The following is a 17,573-nucleotide window of genomic DNA, read 5'->3' on the forward strand; positions in this document are numbered from 1 at the left end:
TCACAATTTTCACTAAATGTACATACTTTCCAATTTTCACTAAATGTATATTATTCCAAAAACTAACTGAATGTACATAATTCTCAATACTAACTGAACGTACATAATACCAAAAACTAACTTAATGTACAAAACTCCCAAATACTAACAGAATGTACAAAATTCCCAAATACTAACAGAATGTACAAAGTTCCCAAATACTAACAGAATGTACAAAATTCCCAAATACTAACTGTAAAGTTAAAGTGGTTTAATATCTTATTCTGACCCAAATATATCACTTCGATTAATTTCTGTAACTTTGATGACAAATTATTTCCCATTCTATGCTGCTTTTTTTTTGTGATAGGCATCTATAATGCTGTGACATATTAATATCAACACATTGGATAAATAGAGGATATTGAATGAGTGTAGGTTTAGTACTAAATTTATTGAGCAAGTTGAATAAAATCATATTATGCGAGCCTTTGGCAAGCATATTGTTTTATTCAGTGAGTTCAATAAATTTAGAATTGAATCAACATGAATATAATATTCTTTTTATCACATTACATAAAATAAGAATGGTAAACTGTTAAAAAGAGTCATTTTTCATTGATGCGCCTATAGTGTAATGCTAACATTAGTGCGCTTTAACGCTATGTTTATTTATAGCACAAATGATGTCATTTCAAAGTGTTATTAAAGTAGTGTAATATTGTTTTTAACAAATGACTTTATTACACACCAGGGCCGTGGTTTATGTGATAAACCAGTTTTACATCTCCTTCAAAGGAAAATTTTCTGAGGCTTAATGTGCTTTGAAGTCAAAATGACAAAGTCAGACCCCCAAATAAACCATTGTGAAGATTAACACATGTTTAAGACATACATAAATGTAATGCATTAAAAGAATTGAAGTAAAAAATACCATCCCTGTATAACAGCAATGATCAAAATCACAAACAAAAACACCAGGTAGTCTTTTTCTTGACACAGGTACACAAGAACAATGCAGTTATAAAGAATGTAATTGGAAAATAAATATTTTTAATACTGTAACTGTCATTCTCACATTCAAAATGCTGGTAAACTAACCTTGATAAATAACTGTCCAATGTCAGCAATGAAAGAAGATACTGTATTGATATTGACTGAAAAAATTAGAGTATGTTTATAGCTGACATGTGATTTTTAACTTAAAATTAATCATTTAAATAATTAACAAACATTTTCAAGTTTCCTAATACACAAAAATATTTTGAAAAACAATGTGTTTGTTAAATGTTTGAAACTTAAAGTGGTTTATGACATTCATATATAGAGCATTATGCATGTTGGTAATGATAATTTACAGCTGAATAGAAGACATATTTATGTTTGTTCTATTAAAAAGTGAAAGGAATTTTGACTGGAAATATTTTCTTGAGATTTGTGTACCATTTGATGTAGGTTAGGACCAATGTGTTTAAAATTTCATATCATTCAATCACTTCATTTTCCTAGAATAATGATTTTAGTGTCCAACTGACCAAAAAATGAAAAACTTTTGAACGGGCTTAAAATCATGAAAATATTGATTTTCATTTTAATTCCTAGTATTTTTTGCATTTCTCTTTTCTTTAAAGTACACTAGTTGATCTAAGTAAAAGTTTAAACTTTATTACTTTAGACATAAGGACCTCAATGAGTTCTTATGATAAAAAAAATCTTTCTGTAAATAAGCATTCAGTTTTGATCTACCTACCTACCATCAATTTCACACTAGACTTTTTATTATAAACCTTCTCATCATAATTATATTATCTTATTATGTCACTCCCATTTTGTTGAGACCAGAAACAAAGCCTTTTTGGCCTTACATATCAACTTAATTCCTATAGAGTATCAGTTTATCTCAAACTAATAAATATATCTACAAACAATGGTAGCAATTAACTGGGGAAAACACTATAAATAAGTGTTCTACATGAAAAATAAGTGTGTCTTCACTGAAAACATAAACAACAAATCTAAAGATAACTCTCCTGTACAACTTCTTTCCCTTTCTCACTCTTATTTTTGGACTTCTTTTTTTCCTTCTCCTTTTTTTTCACAATGTCCGCATCTTTTACAACAGCCTCTGATACAGACTTCTCTTCACTTTTGTTTTCATTCTGTTCTTTGACCTCTTCTGAGTCCTTTGTCGGTGAATCTCCAGTCTTTGGTTTCTTTATATCTGATAATTCTTTCTGATCTTTCTTTTCTTTATTTGCATTTTCAGAGTCTTCAATCTTCAGTTTCTTTCTTTCTGATAATTCTTTTTGCTCTTTTTCTTCTTTACTTTCATTTTTAACAGAATCTCCAGTCTTTGCTTTCTTTTTCTCAGACGATTCTTTCTGCTCTTTATTTTCATTTTTAGATGAATCTGAAGATTTAGATTTCTTTTTCTCTGGAATTTCTAAAAAGAAAATGGCTATTTAATATATATTTTCAATAAAATTTCTGACTGAAGCAAAATTTGTCCGTTTAAAATATTTTGACTGAAATAAATAAAATCAACAAGAGTACCGCATACAGTATGATAGGGCAAATGTGATCTAACTCCACCATGAAAATTAAGAAGTTGCAATGATTATGAAGCACTATTTCAGCAAACCAGAGGTATATTCATTTAAATTAAGTATCTTTTTCATCATAAAATGTTTGTTTCACTGGGTTTTCATGTCACACCCACACAGTATAGGTCATATGGTGAAGTTCCAGCTTTACTGGTGGAGGAAGTCATTATAAAATAACAACAGGATTACATAACACAAATATTACTTTAGTGGTATTTTCTAAAGTGAAATTACCTTCAATTGGTTTTTCAACTGGGAAATACATTTGAAGATTTTCTTGATAAACACTGACATCTTTAATTAGGAATACACAGAATATTATCTTGTCAATCTGGAAATATAGAAATACAATGAGAGTTAAAGGCATTATTGCATGTCATTAAGGAATAAATTACATCTTAAGTACTGTAGAAAATTAAACCATCTTGTAGAAATAACATGAATATTCACGCCAGATAATAAAAATTCAGTTTTATAGTTTTAAGATAAATTCTTAACTTCCTATTAGTCCGACTGGTATTTGTTCTACTATTATTCATTATCAAGGACTAAATAAATAAGAAGTGCAGAGCACCGGTTCTTGTGCACTGCACTTCTTCTTAATTATTTCTATCATCCTATGATGTTTCAAGTCCATAGCTTTTATACATAAGAAGAAATGGCCCGGACAAAAATGTATGAAAATTAACAAGGGCAATAACTCAAAAATTAAGAAGTGCAGAGTACCGGTTCTTGGGCACTGCACTTCGGGTCATTATAACAAGCATGCATACCAAGTTTGAAGTCAATCCACCTTATAATGACTGACTTATGCTCTGGACAAGCTTAAGAAGACGCCGACAACGACGCCAACAAAAGTAACCCCTATATGTCGCCTTTTTCAAGGCGACACAAAAACGTGCTACATGAAAATATTAATTTTCATCATTTCATTCCAAAACACAATTAATATTTAATATAAAAGAAAAAGAATCAAACAACAGCTGTCATCAAAGACCAGTATATTAAGCTTGAGGGTAACAGCGGTAACAAGTGTTGCTTTATTTTTCAAGATCTTTGGGATCACTGTTTCTAATACTTTATTGCCTTGAATATTGAATACTGCTTCAATGGGCTGATATAATCCAGAAGCACAACAAACCTTGGTTAATAAGCTCTCTCTCTTTATATATATATAGAATATGTATGTTACCGTAGCAACTTAAAGACAATAACAAAGCAATTGTTATATTTTAGGATGACTCACACTTTTGCCATTATCTTCTGTAAGAAGCCAGTTTCTAACTGTTTCCATCACTACTGGTGTAGCTTTCTCTACATCATATCCTGAAAAAAAGAACACAATATATTGACACTTATTTATCTAATTCTCATCAGTAAGTAATAACAAACTTGATAAGAATCTTGATAACACAGCATCCTCCCTTTACAATTGCTCATTTTAAACCTTTGGTTCTGATGAGCTAAAAATGACTGAATTGGTATGATTAAACAAGGAAGTAGGTTAAAATGACTACTTTAACAATAATCTTAAATATTCAACTACCTTGTTAATAAATTATGAGGATTCTTTTACTCCTTAAGTTGTCATTGTTACATAAAACCACACAGATTCAAGTTGCAATAACTTGTTCTCAGCTTAATACTTTCATTCAAACAAACAAATCTTTAAATGAAAATACATGCAACTGCTGAACTCTACTTACCATAAATTCCAGTAGAAATACACGGAAATGCCTGAAAATACATAAAATATGGTACATTGAAATGTGAGTTACATTCTTGATAGTTTCCAAAATTAACTTTAAACATTTTTTGAAAATCAGTCATACATTCTATAAATATAAAGACAATTCTTCTGGCAATTGATTTAGTAGTGTTGTATAACAGGATGACGACTCTTAAACCAGTAATTTTCCTCCACAAATAGTTACAATGATTTTATAGAAGTTACCTTCATCAGATAGTCATAGCAATTGTGAAACAAGGATAATTTTTAATAATATTTTTCAACTTCATCAAATAGATACGACATGCCACTTTAGGTCAGTGTTTATCTAGGATTCGAAAAACAGGGGGGATTTTGTATCGAAAAGTGAGAATTTATTACATTTGCTGATCTTTTTCCTTCTTTGTCTATGTAAAATTTCCCCCCTTCCTCTCAAAAAATAGGGGTGAATTCTCAAAAATATGGGTGAATCCTCCTAGAATAGACACTGTTTATGTTTTTCACAAGAAAAAATGGTCAAGTTTGTAATAAGCATAAAATTTTCATGTTAAAAAGTTGCATGACTGAAGAATAAAATCAAGTATATAACCCAAACTTACGATAGAACGAAGATTATTTTTCTTTGCAAGGTCAAGACAGGTCTTGTAACAACTGGCAAGGGCATCAGGCTTTTCTCCTATAGGACCAACTGTATGTAAAATGTCTGAAAAATACATATATACAATACACATAATACAAGGCAATGCAAGCAAACATACAATATTTATAATTCCCTTCTTGTTGTCTTCTTGGTTTGGTTTTTATGCCAATTTTAACATATTTACGCTCACATCTTGTCAGTCAATCCACCTAACCAGTTCTCCTTGATAACTAACCAGTAATTAGCAGTTTCTCCACAAGTGGACAACTAACCCACATGATATATGTACTATTTTTTGAATGACCAGTGGTCAGAAATCATTAGAACACCATTGAATATATCATTGAATATATATAAGTATGAAAGCATATGTTAACATGTCAAAGCATTCTATTAAACTTGGACCAAAGAGACAAGTTTACACTAAAGTTAAACCCATGTGACTAGAGAGAATGAGAGAGCATATCTTCTTGCATCTCAGACAGGATTATCTACCGTTTACACCAGTGCTGGAAAACTCTGTCCTACACCCCCATGTAAGACAAGTCGCGTGCATCAAATGACGTCATATCTAGCTCTTGGGTAACTGTTAAACGGAAACTCGGCAGAGCCTCCTTACCGCCGTAAACAGTTACCCTTGAGCTAGATATTCCGGTCTGTACCTGCAGCCGGTGTAAGATTCTTATAATATTACACAACAGTATCTGAATCAGCATCGAGAGACAAATGACCATAAGACTCATTGTCTGAGATCAACTGTCACAGAGAAATTACCTCTCTCTAACCAGGAAGCCCTGGATTGAAAATCTTTTCTCTCCATATTGAGCTTACAAAGGTTTACATGGTTTAAATTTGGGTTAAAGTAATCAGAACTATCTAAATTATGAAATTAAAATTTAATATTGTTTTGTTTCATTCTTTTTTTATTGTAAAATCAAGTTTGTATGTGTCATACACATACACAGATACAGTACGTATTGTCAACTTCTAAATATGTATTTTTATATTGACATATATAATAATAATACTTACATCTAGCAGGTAACTTGTAACCTGAAATCAGAGAAATAGTCTTTAATCTACTAGTACATGTATATTGTGACCTGAATAACAGTCTGTAATTATTTACATCATTTTAATCACTTTTATAAAATTACACCTTCAGACAGTGAGAAATACCCACAGATAATAAATTCAGTTTGCAATTTGGCATATATCTTATCTTACTTTACCTTGAAGAAGAGACTAACATTTATACCTCCTGTTAATTTAGCACTACCGGTATCGCATCCATTAAGTTTGACACACTCCTCATACAATTTCTTCCCCGCTGCCCTGTGTATAGCACCATCCACTGAAATATAACAACAAACAATTATAAACACAGTCATAATAGATAAAAACAAGAGCAGTCCAGTAAGACAATACAATTGACTATTCTCAGTGCGCAACACTAAGAAAAGGGGTATAACTCTGTAAAGAGTTATTCAGAGTTATGAGTTATGCCCATCATGTAAGATTATCACAGAGAACAAGTATGGGAAGTAAATTGAACCCATTCCCATCAGTACTTTTGGAGGTGCTAACTTGCACGCACAAACTAAACCATTTAACAACACTTAAGAACTACTTGTCACTCTATTATGACAGACAAATATTATAAACTACTCAGCTTGCTTTTTACTGTTGAAATTTTAAGTACAAAAATGTAGTGGTAATAGAGATAATCATTTATATAATGTAAATCATAAAATGTAAATTTCATTAAAGGAGTCAAACAATATTAAATTGCAATTAAGAGTTGTAAATCTGGGTCATCTGAGAAAATCTGGAATAATTCAAAGTGATTTCCTTCAACTATGTCTGGTACTTGCATAAAATTCAGTTCATGTAAAATGTTAAATAAGTTTATAATCATTATACAGAATGAATATTAGGCCTCTTTTCCTCTTTTTTCGGGACATTGCGAATTTGGGAAATTTAGGTCGTAAAATTTTCTAACTTTGGAAAAAAAGTTATTCAGAAATTTACTAGTTTGGGAAAATATGCCAGAATTCAATATGTTAAATTTCTTTAAATAAAGCTAAATAAATCTTATTTTAGCTTCCAGAACACTATTAAGCAACACCAAATCGAAATACAAAAATGTGGTACCTTTTTTTCTAAGGACCATTGAAATTGGGAATATTTTTTGGGGGTGATTGGTAAATAAGAACAAAATTTAGCATGGGAAGGGGAACCTGTGGAAAAGGGGAAAAAAGACCTGAATATATACAATGCTGTAACAAAACAATAAACACTCACCTCCTCCACCTCCCAGTAAACTACCATTAGCAGCGTTACATATAACATCAATCTCTAGACACGTAATATCTCCACGCCACAATGATATCTTCATGTTTAACTCTTCGTCTACATCAAATGATGAGCTCACTCGATCTATATCATTAGAAAACTACACTTAAATATTATAGAATCTTAATATGGCCTTTCATATTACATGTCCTTTATTTCAAAATCATCCAAGACAAAAATCAAACAGAAAAGTTAGTCCTTTATTTCAAAATCATCCAAAACAAAAATCGAACAGAAAAGTTAAAATTAAAGACCAATACATTGTAAATAAAGAGAAAGAAATATTCCCCGAATCCAATATTTAAAGCAGAATGCCTCCATGTTTACGCCATTTTTCATGAAAATTTTGAAAATGTATTTAAAAGTAAAATATTGTCAGGTGAACAAAGAAAGTAATTTACACATTGTAAACAGCACTTAAAGTTTGTGTCATTTACCAAAAAAGAGGTCAAAATATACAAAACCTAGCTGTTACTTTATAAGTCACTCAATAGAAATATAAGGATAGATAATCCAAAATTGGTCTTTATCACACTTAACAAGTAAATTGTTACTTGAATATTTAATCTTTTTACTTTTCTTACAAATTAGATCTTCGTACATGTAAACTTTTCTGAAGATTGAATTTCTTGAAATATTTTGGCTCATCTGGAGGTATGCAGCTTTTAATGTAACATTGAATAAATTAGACTCTGCTTGCCTTTTGTTTTCAGTTTTGAAGCATAACTTGACCATGACTCTATCTCATCAAGTAGAACATATTTCTTCCCACAACTATACTCTTTCCTCTTCTCGTCTAATGGAAGCTTCAAATAATGCTCTGAAATAAATTATTAATTTTTGTCCTGAGTACATTCTGTTAAAAAATTAAAAGTATACTAGTACTTGTAGGAGATAACCTTGATATTTTACCACAGTTTCTTTGCAATATCTTACCAGTGATAATCTTCTTTTACAAGTACAATGTATTAACAAGCCATGTAACATTCTCTCAACTAAAATATCATTTAGGAAAATGGATATCTCTATAAGGCCTTGAAGGCTGAATAGAGTACCAAATCATATGAGCCGCGTCACGACAAAACCAACATAGTGTGTTTGCTACCAGCATGGATCCAGACCAGCCTGCGCATACGCGCAGTCTGATCAGGATTCATGCAGTTCGCTTACAAACCCTATTACAAGTAGAGAAACTGAGAGCGAACAGCATGGATCCTGACCAGACTAAACAAGAACATGTGTTTGGAAAACACAAAATTTTTCGCCCTGTGCCTTGCAGAGTAGTTACCAATTGGTACAGATAAAACTTAAGACATATCCAACTTGACAGATTAACTATAAAAAAAATCTATTTTCAGTATTAAAAAAGAAAATTACAGAGGGAATATAGGTGCCAAAGTCATGTAATTTGCCAAGAGCATGTACTTTATATTGATGTACATGTATAGATAAAACTTATATTCAAGTTACAGTATTAGGGTATGCCATACATATTTCAAAATACTAAGAAGGGAAATAACTGGGAAAATAGAAGCACCTGTGACCATTTATTTAACTTGCCATTATCATGAATTTTGCATTGGTAAGTACACTGTAAGTAAAGTGTGTCAATTTTGAAGCCATCATTACAGCTCATGTATTTCCAACTTGCCCTTTAAGTAAACCTTGATTATACAGATTGTTCAATTACTCTAAATATACTCAGTGGCAAAAAAAAATACAATAATTTATCTAAGTATCAATTTATCTCAAATTAATGTCAAACCCCTTGAGGAGACAACAGGACGTTAAAGAAAATGGTCTTTGTTCAGGACAATGCTTATTAACTGCCTCATGATACTTTCATAAAAGGAATGTTTTGAAGAATTATTTAGACTAAATATTTAACTTAAACACTGTAAAAGTTTAGATAAGTCAAAAACAGCATTGTGATTGATTGTTGGAAAAAAGTTTAACAATCAAAAGTTAAAAGCATATGTAAATGGGTCATTACTATTTATACAGTACAAAAATCAATATTTATCAGTTATCACACAGCAAAAGGGAAAAAATTGATAAACATAGCCACACAAATTAAAAATGTCATGTTAGGTCCAAATGGTTAATAAAACTACTGGATTTTATGTGTAAAAAGCATTTGTGTGAATAAGATTATGCCATATTTTGTATGAAATTAATGCGGAAAACACCTGCAATACCACAGAAATTACTCATGTACGCACTATTTGTAATATTTGTATAATTCTTGTAAAAAGTACCTCCAAGTATAAAGTAACTTGAGGATAGATCAACCATCAGCGACAGGGTTATATATATTATGTTTCAAAACAAACAGACAATGTGATCTTATAAAAACTATAGTCGGTAGAGCCGCGGAACGGTATTCCGAGGGTCCCGGGTTCGAGTCCCGGTCAGGCTGCACGTTTTTCTCACCCTGTGACATTTGGCGCCCAACTTGGGCCGTGATGGTATAAGCCCCGAGTTCAATTTCACATTGTTCTCTTTCCCCATTAGAAATTTGAGGACGAATTTCAATATAGCGGGGGAGTATGTCACAGTTCAGAACTGACTTCACTATTTAGGGGAGAAGATGTGTAAGCTGCCGGAAAGCTCAGTCGGTAGAGCCGCGGTACGGTATTCCGAGAGTCCCGGGTTCGAGTCCCGGTCAGGCTGCACATTTTTCTCTCCCTGTGAAATATATATTAAAATTAGTATCAAAATTAAAGTTTCTAATAAAATTCAATAAGCACATTTTCGGTTAATGTTTTGGTAAGGTTATGGAAACATTTCCTCTACATTTTTCAAAACGGGAATAAAGTTTGTTAATCAAACAATTTTAAGTCCCAGATTTACATAAAAAATGTTTATATCATTTGATTGGAATAAACAGTATATAATGCTGTATGCGTCCAACCACAATATTTGTTAAATATGTGCCATTTGCGCCAAAATATCTCCGTTGCATTATTTAGTCATACCGGTTCAAAAGTTTAAAATGCAGCAAAATTTCGGTACACAGTTCACTCGGTCATATAATAGTGCATGGTGATATTGAAGCTATAATGTTCACTGTTACTATTTATCGGAACATGAAACAGTAAAACGCTATTCAGAAAACAATACGATCGTAATCGATTTATACAATTTAAAAGATTAAAACGGAATGAAACATCCACGTAGCGCTTAGTATCGTAAATGATATTTTCCGATTTTTCTATGTACCGATTTGTTCACTTCGATGTTAAATTTCCGTTTAAGTTAAGTCGTATTTTGAAACGGAGCAATGCGCAAAACAATTTTTGTAGACTGCTCCTAATGATTTTAGGCTTAAGCCTTTAAATGAGATTCGTTCACTACAATCAGATACGCAAAAATGGTCTGATGACCTCTCCAATAAAAAGAAAGTGAAAATACATTTTAAAATATATAGATATACACATGTATATTCATTAATTATAGTGTATACCTTTCCAATTGCGCTCTGCTTCACTTGCTACACTTCTTGTGATTTTCTTTTCTTTGCTTTCATTATTAAACAGAGATTTCTTTGCATTCTTGTCTTTCTCTGCAGTTTTTAATGCAGAGCTCATTTTCACGTGCAATATGAATGTTGTAGTGGTTAACAGTGAAGCTATTGAAAACTGGGAAATGACACTCGCACCTACTTTACCTTTATTACATGAATATAAAAGCTTAGAAGCAGAATTGATAAAACCAATACGTAACATTTAGATTTCGATTTCGATTTGTCTTCCTTGCCAAAGAAATTGTGGGCACATTCGATACGTCATGTTTAATGGATTCAGTATTCAGCTCACACGATTATCTTTATGCAGGGGCGTAGCTAGGGCTTGAAAAAATATACGCAAAGCGAGGCACGAAGTGCCGAGAGGGGGAGCGTGCTGGTAGGGGTACGGGGGGTCTCCCCCGGAAAATTTTGAAAAATTATATGTTAAATCGTGGGCTCTGGCATGTCTTGAAGCACCTTTTGCACGTAAAGCATGAAGCATTTTCAAGTCATTTTTTCCCCATAAATTGATTAACATATAGCTGCTCGTTTTACTTTCTAACTTATTTCATTATAACTTCGTACAGATTTGTAAAGAAAAGGCAGTGTACGCCTTGTAGTTTTCTTATTTTACACGTGCATATAAACATACACAAACATTTTTCGATGTGAAGTTTAATTAAGGATGCAGATCATGAAATTGGTTTATGTATGAATGCCCGTTCAAATGTAAAACGCATTTATCAGATAACAAGTTTTTTTAAGCATTTCTCGTCAAATCAGTTTGGTAAGAACGGTTTTTCTCTTAAGCCTTCAGTCTTATTTATCCAAGTGTATGTATTATTTCCAAATGCACAAGAAAAATTATACTCTGAGAACAATTCTATTCCATCGTAAGAAAGTAGGGAAATTACCAGATACAACGAGATATTAAATGGTCTAATGATCACTCTATAGGTCTCCTCAGGCGGTGATGAGAAAGTAACGGACTTACTCATAGATATATTTTGTTGCCCACAAAAAATGTGGCCGGCTCTTGTGATGGAATTCATGTGTTCTTTTGAGTTTGTGTGCCGATTAACGACTTTTCTTGCGTTGCTCCAGTCAATCAACGGACGAGCAACAACCACATTTTCAGCCGCATTAAAGGCGAAACATGGAGCACAAAATACCCCATCAAATAAATGATGTACCTTAAGTAGATGGGTGCTTTTTTCGAGTTCTCTGAGAGGTGCAACCCAACCTGTATGTGGCTCGAACCGTTCGGTGAGGACTACATTTTCTTAGAATCTGGCATTCTTAGTCGGCTTCTGATATTAATACTTCCGATATCCAGGAATCGTGCTCCCAGGGAGCTTCTAGAGGTTGTCGAGGGGAGAAGAAGCAGGGGGAGACAAAAAGGTGAAGGTGGGCGGAGAAGAAGGGGGAGAAGGAGGCGCGATATAGTTGTCTGATTTGCTGATCACAGGAGGGTCACATGCCAGGTCTTGTGAATTCTGTTTAGTTTCTACCTGGTCAGATTCATTATCGACTTGAATGGGGTCCTGTTTTAGGACCATAAAAAGGGTCGCTTGTCCTGGAATTTGGCCTCTGTTTCTTTTCATTTTGACAACTAATTACACAACAAAAATTAAATTTTGCCCCGAGTTGATGATTCTTAAAATCTTGATCTAGAACTTAAAAGATTTAAAGTCGTTTTAAAATAGAGCTATTCCAAAGGAAACGATTTAGAAAGGATTGGTCTAAATCTTTAAGAAAAGTCTTAATAATCTTTATTTTCTGAGAATTTAACCAACGATAAGTTATTATGAGCCTAGTTTGTAGATAAATTAATGCTGAGCTTTTCATTTATCCCTCGGCAATAAGTTTGTAAATGCTTCGAGTTAACAAAAAAATTTAAATTTCTATTGCACATATATAACGATAATTAATAGAAACGTCATACGATAGAGTGACGCAATCATAGTTTACACTTTGTAGTAAACAGTATGACGCCTGAAAAGGAGATCTAAATCTATTGCGATGAAACCATTAAAACTTAGATTTTCTCAACTTTATTTTTTTACCTTCGGAATTTTTTATACGCAATTGCGTATTGTGCGTAATGGAAGCTACGCCCTTGTTTATGTCAAGGACAATTATTGCTTATTGTAGTTTTTTATTGCTATTCCTGTTGATTCTATTTTTAATAATATAAAATTCTTCATTTTATTATGTAAAGAATTTTCTAGGCAACACGGAAACTGTAAAAAAAATATTTTTTTAATAAATCGTAGTTTCTTATCGAAGCAAGCCTTTCTTACTCTTCAAAAAGGAGGTATAACCGGTGAAGAAGTAAAAGTTCGTGGCAGAAAAAAAAAAACAAAAAAAGGGAAAAAAAGTAGTAAGATAATTGCCGATAAGTCAGTTGGCAGTTGTTTAAAAAAGAATGAAATGGACAAAAGAGTTGTTAAGCGAGGGGGGCGCCCAAATCGTGGTGGCGGACGCAATAATCGTGGTAACCGGGGGCGGGGAAGAGGTCGTGGTTTCACACAACCTGAGCCCCCTAAGCCCAAATTAGGAGGGTCATCAGGAGCAAGTGGCAGGAAAGGTGGAGCTAACTTGTATGATGATGACGATATATATGATGCTTATGATGATGATGATGGGGAGTCATATGATTTTCATGAAGGGAGGTCTAATCAGCAATATACACGACAAGAACCAGAGATTAGGCGAGATAGTTCACGCGGTTCAAGAAGTAGAGGGTATTGCTTTGGTTTTAGCTCTTTACCATTCACCAGTTATGACTTATAGTGGTAGTATAGCAAATAGCAGGGAAATGGGCCTTGTTTTTACATTTGCATCCAGGTCAATTCATTTTTTCAATTATGCTTATTGGCGAATTACAGTCAACCCGGCCCCAAGTTAACCCGGCCCCAAGTCAACCCGGCCTCAAAATTGGTCAACCCGGCCCAAAATTTGGTCAATCCGGCCCCACAGTATTTTTATTTGGTCAATGCTGCCCCAAAATTGGTCAGTGAGGCCCCAAAATTGGTCATTCCGGCCCCAAAATATATTTTTTTCAAAGAACACCATTTAAGTCATTTTGTTGTATGATGATACCTGTGATGGATGGCAGCATCGCAAGTGTAAAACAGGTAAGTCTGCATTTATTTATTTAGTATCTATTATGTATATTACAGGCTCATTTATAATTAATTTCAAAAGCATAATTGATCAATGTTGTTCGTGAAACAGAAATGATCCGATTTATTTTCTATGATAAAACTACAAAATATAACAAATCACAGGTTCATTCTGTGACAAATTACAACAAAAAAGGTGAATACTATAAAACTCAATAATCTCTGGATAGTTTTTCGAGATTTATGTACAGTCTTAGAAAAATGTAAAATTGCCCCCTTTCTGAAATGCAAAATATATAAATCTTGACTTAACAATTTATTTCAACATTAGGTATATATCTCATATCTAATATTGTTAATTCCTAAGTCTCATGAAGATATGTTGTTAATAACTTCTCTGAAAACATTTTGTATGTAATAATGGCTATATGTAGTTTAATGCCAAATAAAATATTGAATTGAATTAATCTTGATTTAATATGTATAACAATGTGTATTGTCATTCAATAAATAAATAATTAATAAATTTATTGTTGTGGACAAATCTATTGACACGTGCAAATCGTTACCCACCTGTGGGGCCAGCGATAATTGCATTATCGCACTTATCAAAACTTTCACACAATTAAAGACATACGTTATCTAAATTGATATATATACAATCAAGTATAAATAATATTCCAGATACCGTCCATTGCTTTGCGAGAATATTATCAAGTAGAAATGAAATTACTCTTTCTACTTTTAGTAAATTTACCAGCATTACTATTTTTCTTTTTATTCTTTTTTTCTAAATGAACGTGTTAACTTATCATATGACAACACTTAGATATTGTGCATACATTTATAATAGCTACCGTCAAAAAACTTTACCTTTGTAATAAATCCATGTAAATACTAAACAAACATATAAATGACATTCTTTTTCGTTGTAAAATTATATGTATTAAGTCCATGATTTTCATAGAAAATATATATTTGCTTGTTTGTTAATGTTGATAGTTTTCATATAAAATAAATAATAAAAGATATCATCGTTGAACTTTTTTTGTTGTTAATTTTTATTTTATTTCCTGATAAGTGTTTACATTTTCATGCAAAATAAATAATAAAAAAATGGGGCCGGGTTGACCAGAAATAACATTGGTTTGGGGCCGGGTTGACCAATTTGGGGTCGGGTTGACTTGGGGCCAGGTTGAATTGGGGCCGGGTTGACTTGTACCGCTTATTGGCATATCAGGCCTCGGTGAATGTATTTAGGGCTACTCGCTGAAGGACCCTCCAAATTTACTTGTCCTTCATAAAATGCACTCGCCCTGCATTTTGACGAACAAAATTTGTAAAAATCAAACACAAAGCTCAAATTTACTAATTGCTGGTCTATATCAGTATAATTGGCTTTATTCAATTTACATTTTGTTCAATAATGTTTATTATGCTTTTATTATATGATCTTCAACATAGCCTGAATACTTATTCCATTCAAATTTTAACACACTTGGCTAAAATATCTACCTCATGGCTAAGTATAAAAATGCTGCTGTCTTACAGAATTGATTCATCATACACATTCGGTAAATTTTTATACTTAGTCATAAGGTCAGTTTCCGGTTTTCTGTTGACAGTCATAATGTCAGTTTCCGGTTTTCTGTTGGCAGTGTAACGATTAAAATGGCGTTTGCTATTTGATTTTTTTAATGAATATTTTCATTTGCCTGACCCGAACTTTTACTAGGAAATGCTAGCTGACGAGTAGATTTGTCGAGGCCTGCATATATAGAGGTTGAACCGCCTGTCTCTCCTTCGATACAAAGTTAACTTAAACTGAAGCAAGTTTGATACATTTTAAGTTTCGACTGTATCTTGCTGCATGATTTATACACTAACAAATTGAAGGGTGTGTCCGTAGCTCAGTGGTCTAGGTCTTTGACTTATAAACCACTTGCCCTCCACTGCTGTGAGTTCAAAACCCGCTAGGGACTTTGGACTCTTTCTTGTGAGGAAGCTCCCCAGCTAGCATACTGAACATCAAAGTTTATACTTTGGTGGCAGTTTGTACAGGTCTGACATAATGTAAGTAGAGACACTTGATGTCTTGACGTTTTCAAAGAATTGTCATCATACTTGGACACAACAATTCTTTGCCGTTTGGACAAGACCTTCAAGCAGACCAAATTAAGTGTGAAGTTCACTCATCAATGACCTTGACCTTAAAGTTCAAATTATTGAAGTTTGCTTGATTTTGCTATAATTGACTATAACTTTGTTATTTAGAATAGAATGTCATTATACTTGAGCATTATTACCTTAAGGACAATGTCTCAAAGGAGATCAAACACAATTCAATCTTGACTCATAAATGACCTTGATGTTGAAGGTCATATTATTGTAATTTCACAGTTTTTTTGCAATATATAATTGGCTATGGATTTGTAACTAATCTTCATACTTGGGCATGAAAATCCTTAGGACAAGACATTATACTTATAGAAGGTTTTATTGAACTTGACCTTAATTTGACCTTGACATTAAAGGTCAAATAAATGAAAGTGGAGTGTGGCCTGGATAGGGGGTCTCTCCTTTTAAATTACATCAAACAGCAATGATTTTGCCAATTTTTTTTCTGAAAAGAACAAGAGAGTGTGACTCTGACAAGTTAAAGTAATTACTAGAGCAATCAGTCTTTCCACAACTGAGTGAAAGTGCTAAAATGTTTTGGAGGAAAGGTCACAGCTTTGTCAAGTAAGGTATATATTAATATTTTTCAGCAGTTTTTCTTAACTGGAAGGGCTTAACCTTTTTGGACAAATTGTTTGCTGACAAGAATCTAGGTATGGACATTATGTGTTCACCAAACATGTTCATGATTTTGAATAAAATAGTCCATGGTTTACTGGGATATCATTTATTACCTAGTTCTCATTAAGTAGATAGGGCTTTTATCATGAATGACTGTATTCAGTTTATCAAAAGCTGTTATTCACCCTGGATGAACAAGTTTTGTCACGTGACCACAAATGCAAACACCGATTTAACATTTCAGCAAATATTTGCAGATATCTGTTGTTCCACTGCGAGCACAAAAATAAGACATAGACCTTAGGACCCGGCGTAAATTAAGCTTTTATATTATGTGAGTAGTCTTTACTAGACTTTAGTAGTTTTTTAGAACACTTCGACACAAATGTTTTTTTCGCAAAGCAAACGCCGATAGTTTTTACTTTTTCCTATCATTTTTTTTCACTGGAAATACATGTTGAGGTAAAATAATAGAGGATATGTCTTTTTACATGCCATTCCCGTCCCTAACTCATTTACAATTCCATTAGCAAAGTTATATTTGACGTAATCCCATGTCATTCCCCGTATTGTCTAATTTGCAAACGTCGTTTGAACATGTAAAATATGCAAACGCCGGTTGAACATATTAGATATATAATATTTCTTGCATCTCAGACAGGATTTTCTTGCATCTCAGACAGGATTATCTACCGTTTACACCGGTGCTGGAAAACTCTGTCTTACATCCCCATGTAAGACAAGTCGCGTGCTTTAAATTACGTCATTGATGCGCGCCTTTTATGAATGAATCGCGTTCTTAAAATGACGTCATTTTTCCGTTATGAATGAA

The 17,573-nt window shown here is 32.9% G+C and overlaps 2 protein-coding genes across 2 annotated transcripts in view; one reads left to right on the plus strand and one right to left on the minus strand.

The window, feature by feature from the left end:
• Positions 1-362: 362 nt before the first annotated feature.
• On the minus strand, positions 363-11,121 carry LOC132719341 (ADP-ribose glycohydrolase MACROD2-like). Its single transcript, XM_060703105.1, has 10 exons — positions 10,773-11,121; positions 8,007-8,126; positions 7,256-7,390; positions 6,210-6,305; positions 5,984-6,004; positions 4,911-5,014; positions 4,289-4,319; positions 3,829-3,908; positions 2,817-2,913; positions 363-2,422 (listed from the first exon to the last, which is right to left on the minus strand). Exons 1-10 carry the CDS (start codon positions 11,032-11,034, stop codon positions 1,995-1,997), a joined length of 1,374 nt encoding a protein of 457 aa, XP_060559088.1. The 5' UTR covers positions 11,035-11,121; the 3' UTR covers positions 363-1,994.
• Positions 11,122-13,163: 2,042 nt separating this feature from the next.
• LOC132719343 (putative ATP-dependent RNA helicase DHX57) overlaps positions 13,164-17,573 on the plus strand; it is a 40,705-nt gene continuing 36,295 nt past the window's right edge. The window contains exon 1 of the mRNA XM_060703107.1: positions 13,164-13,561. Coding sequence (XP_060559090.1) covers positions 13,248-13,561 — 314 coding nt within the window. The 5' untranslated portion in view covers positions 13,164-13,247. The remainder of the gene's footprint in view (positions 13,562-17,573) is intronic.

This window comes from Ruditapes philippinarum, unplaced genomic scaffold (assembly GCF_026571515.1).
Source record: "Ruditapes philippinarum isolate M1 unplaced genomic scaffold, ASM2657151v2 ctg3987_1_1_1_1, whole genome shotgun sequence".
In the NCBI taxonomy this organism is placed as follows: domain Eukaryota; kingdom Metazoa; phylum Mollusca; class Bivalvia; order Venerida; family Veneridae; genus Ruditapes; species Ruditapes philippinarum.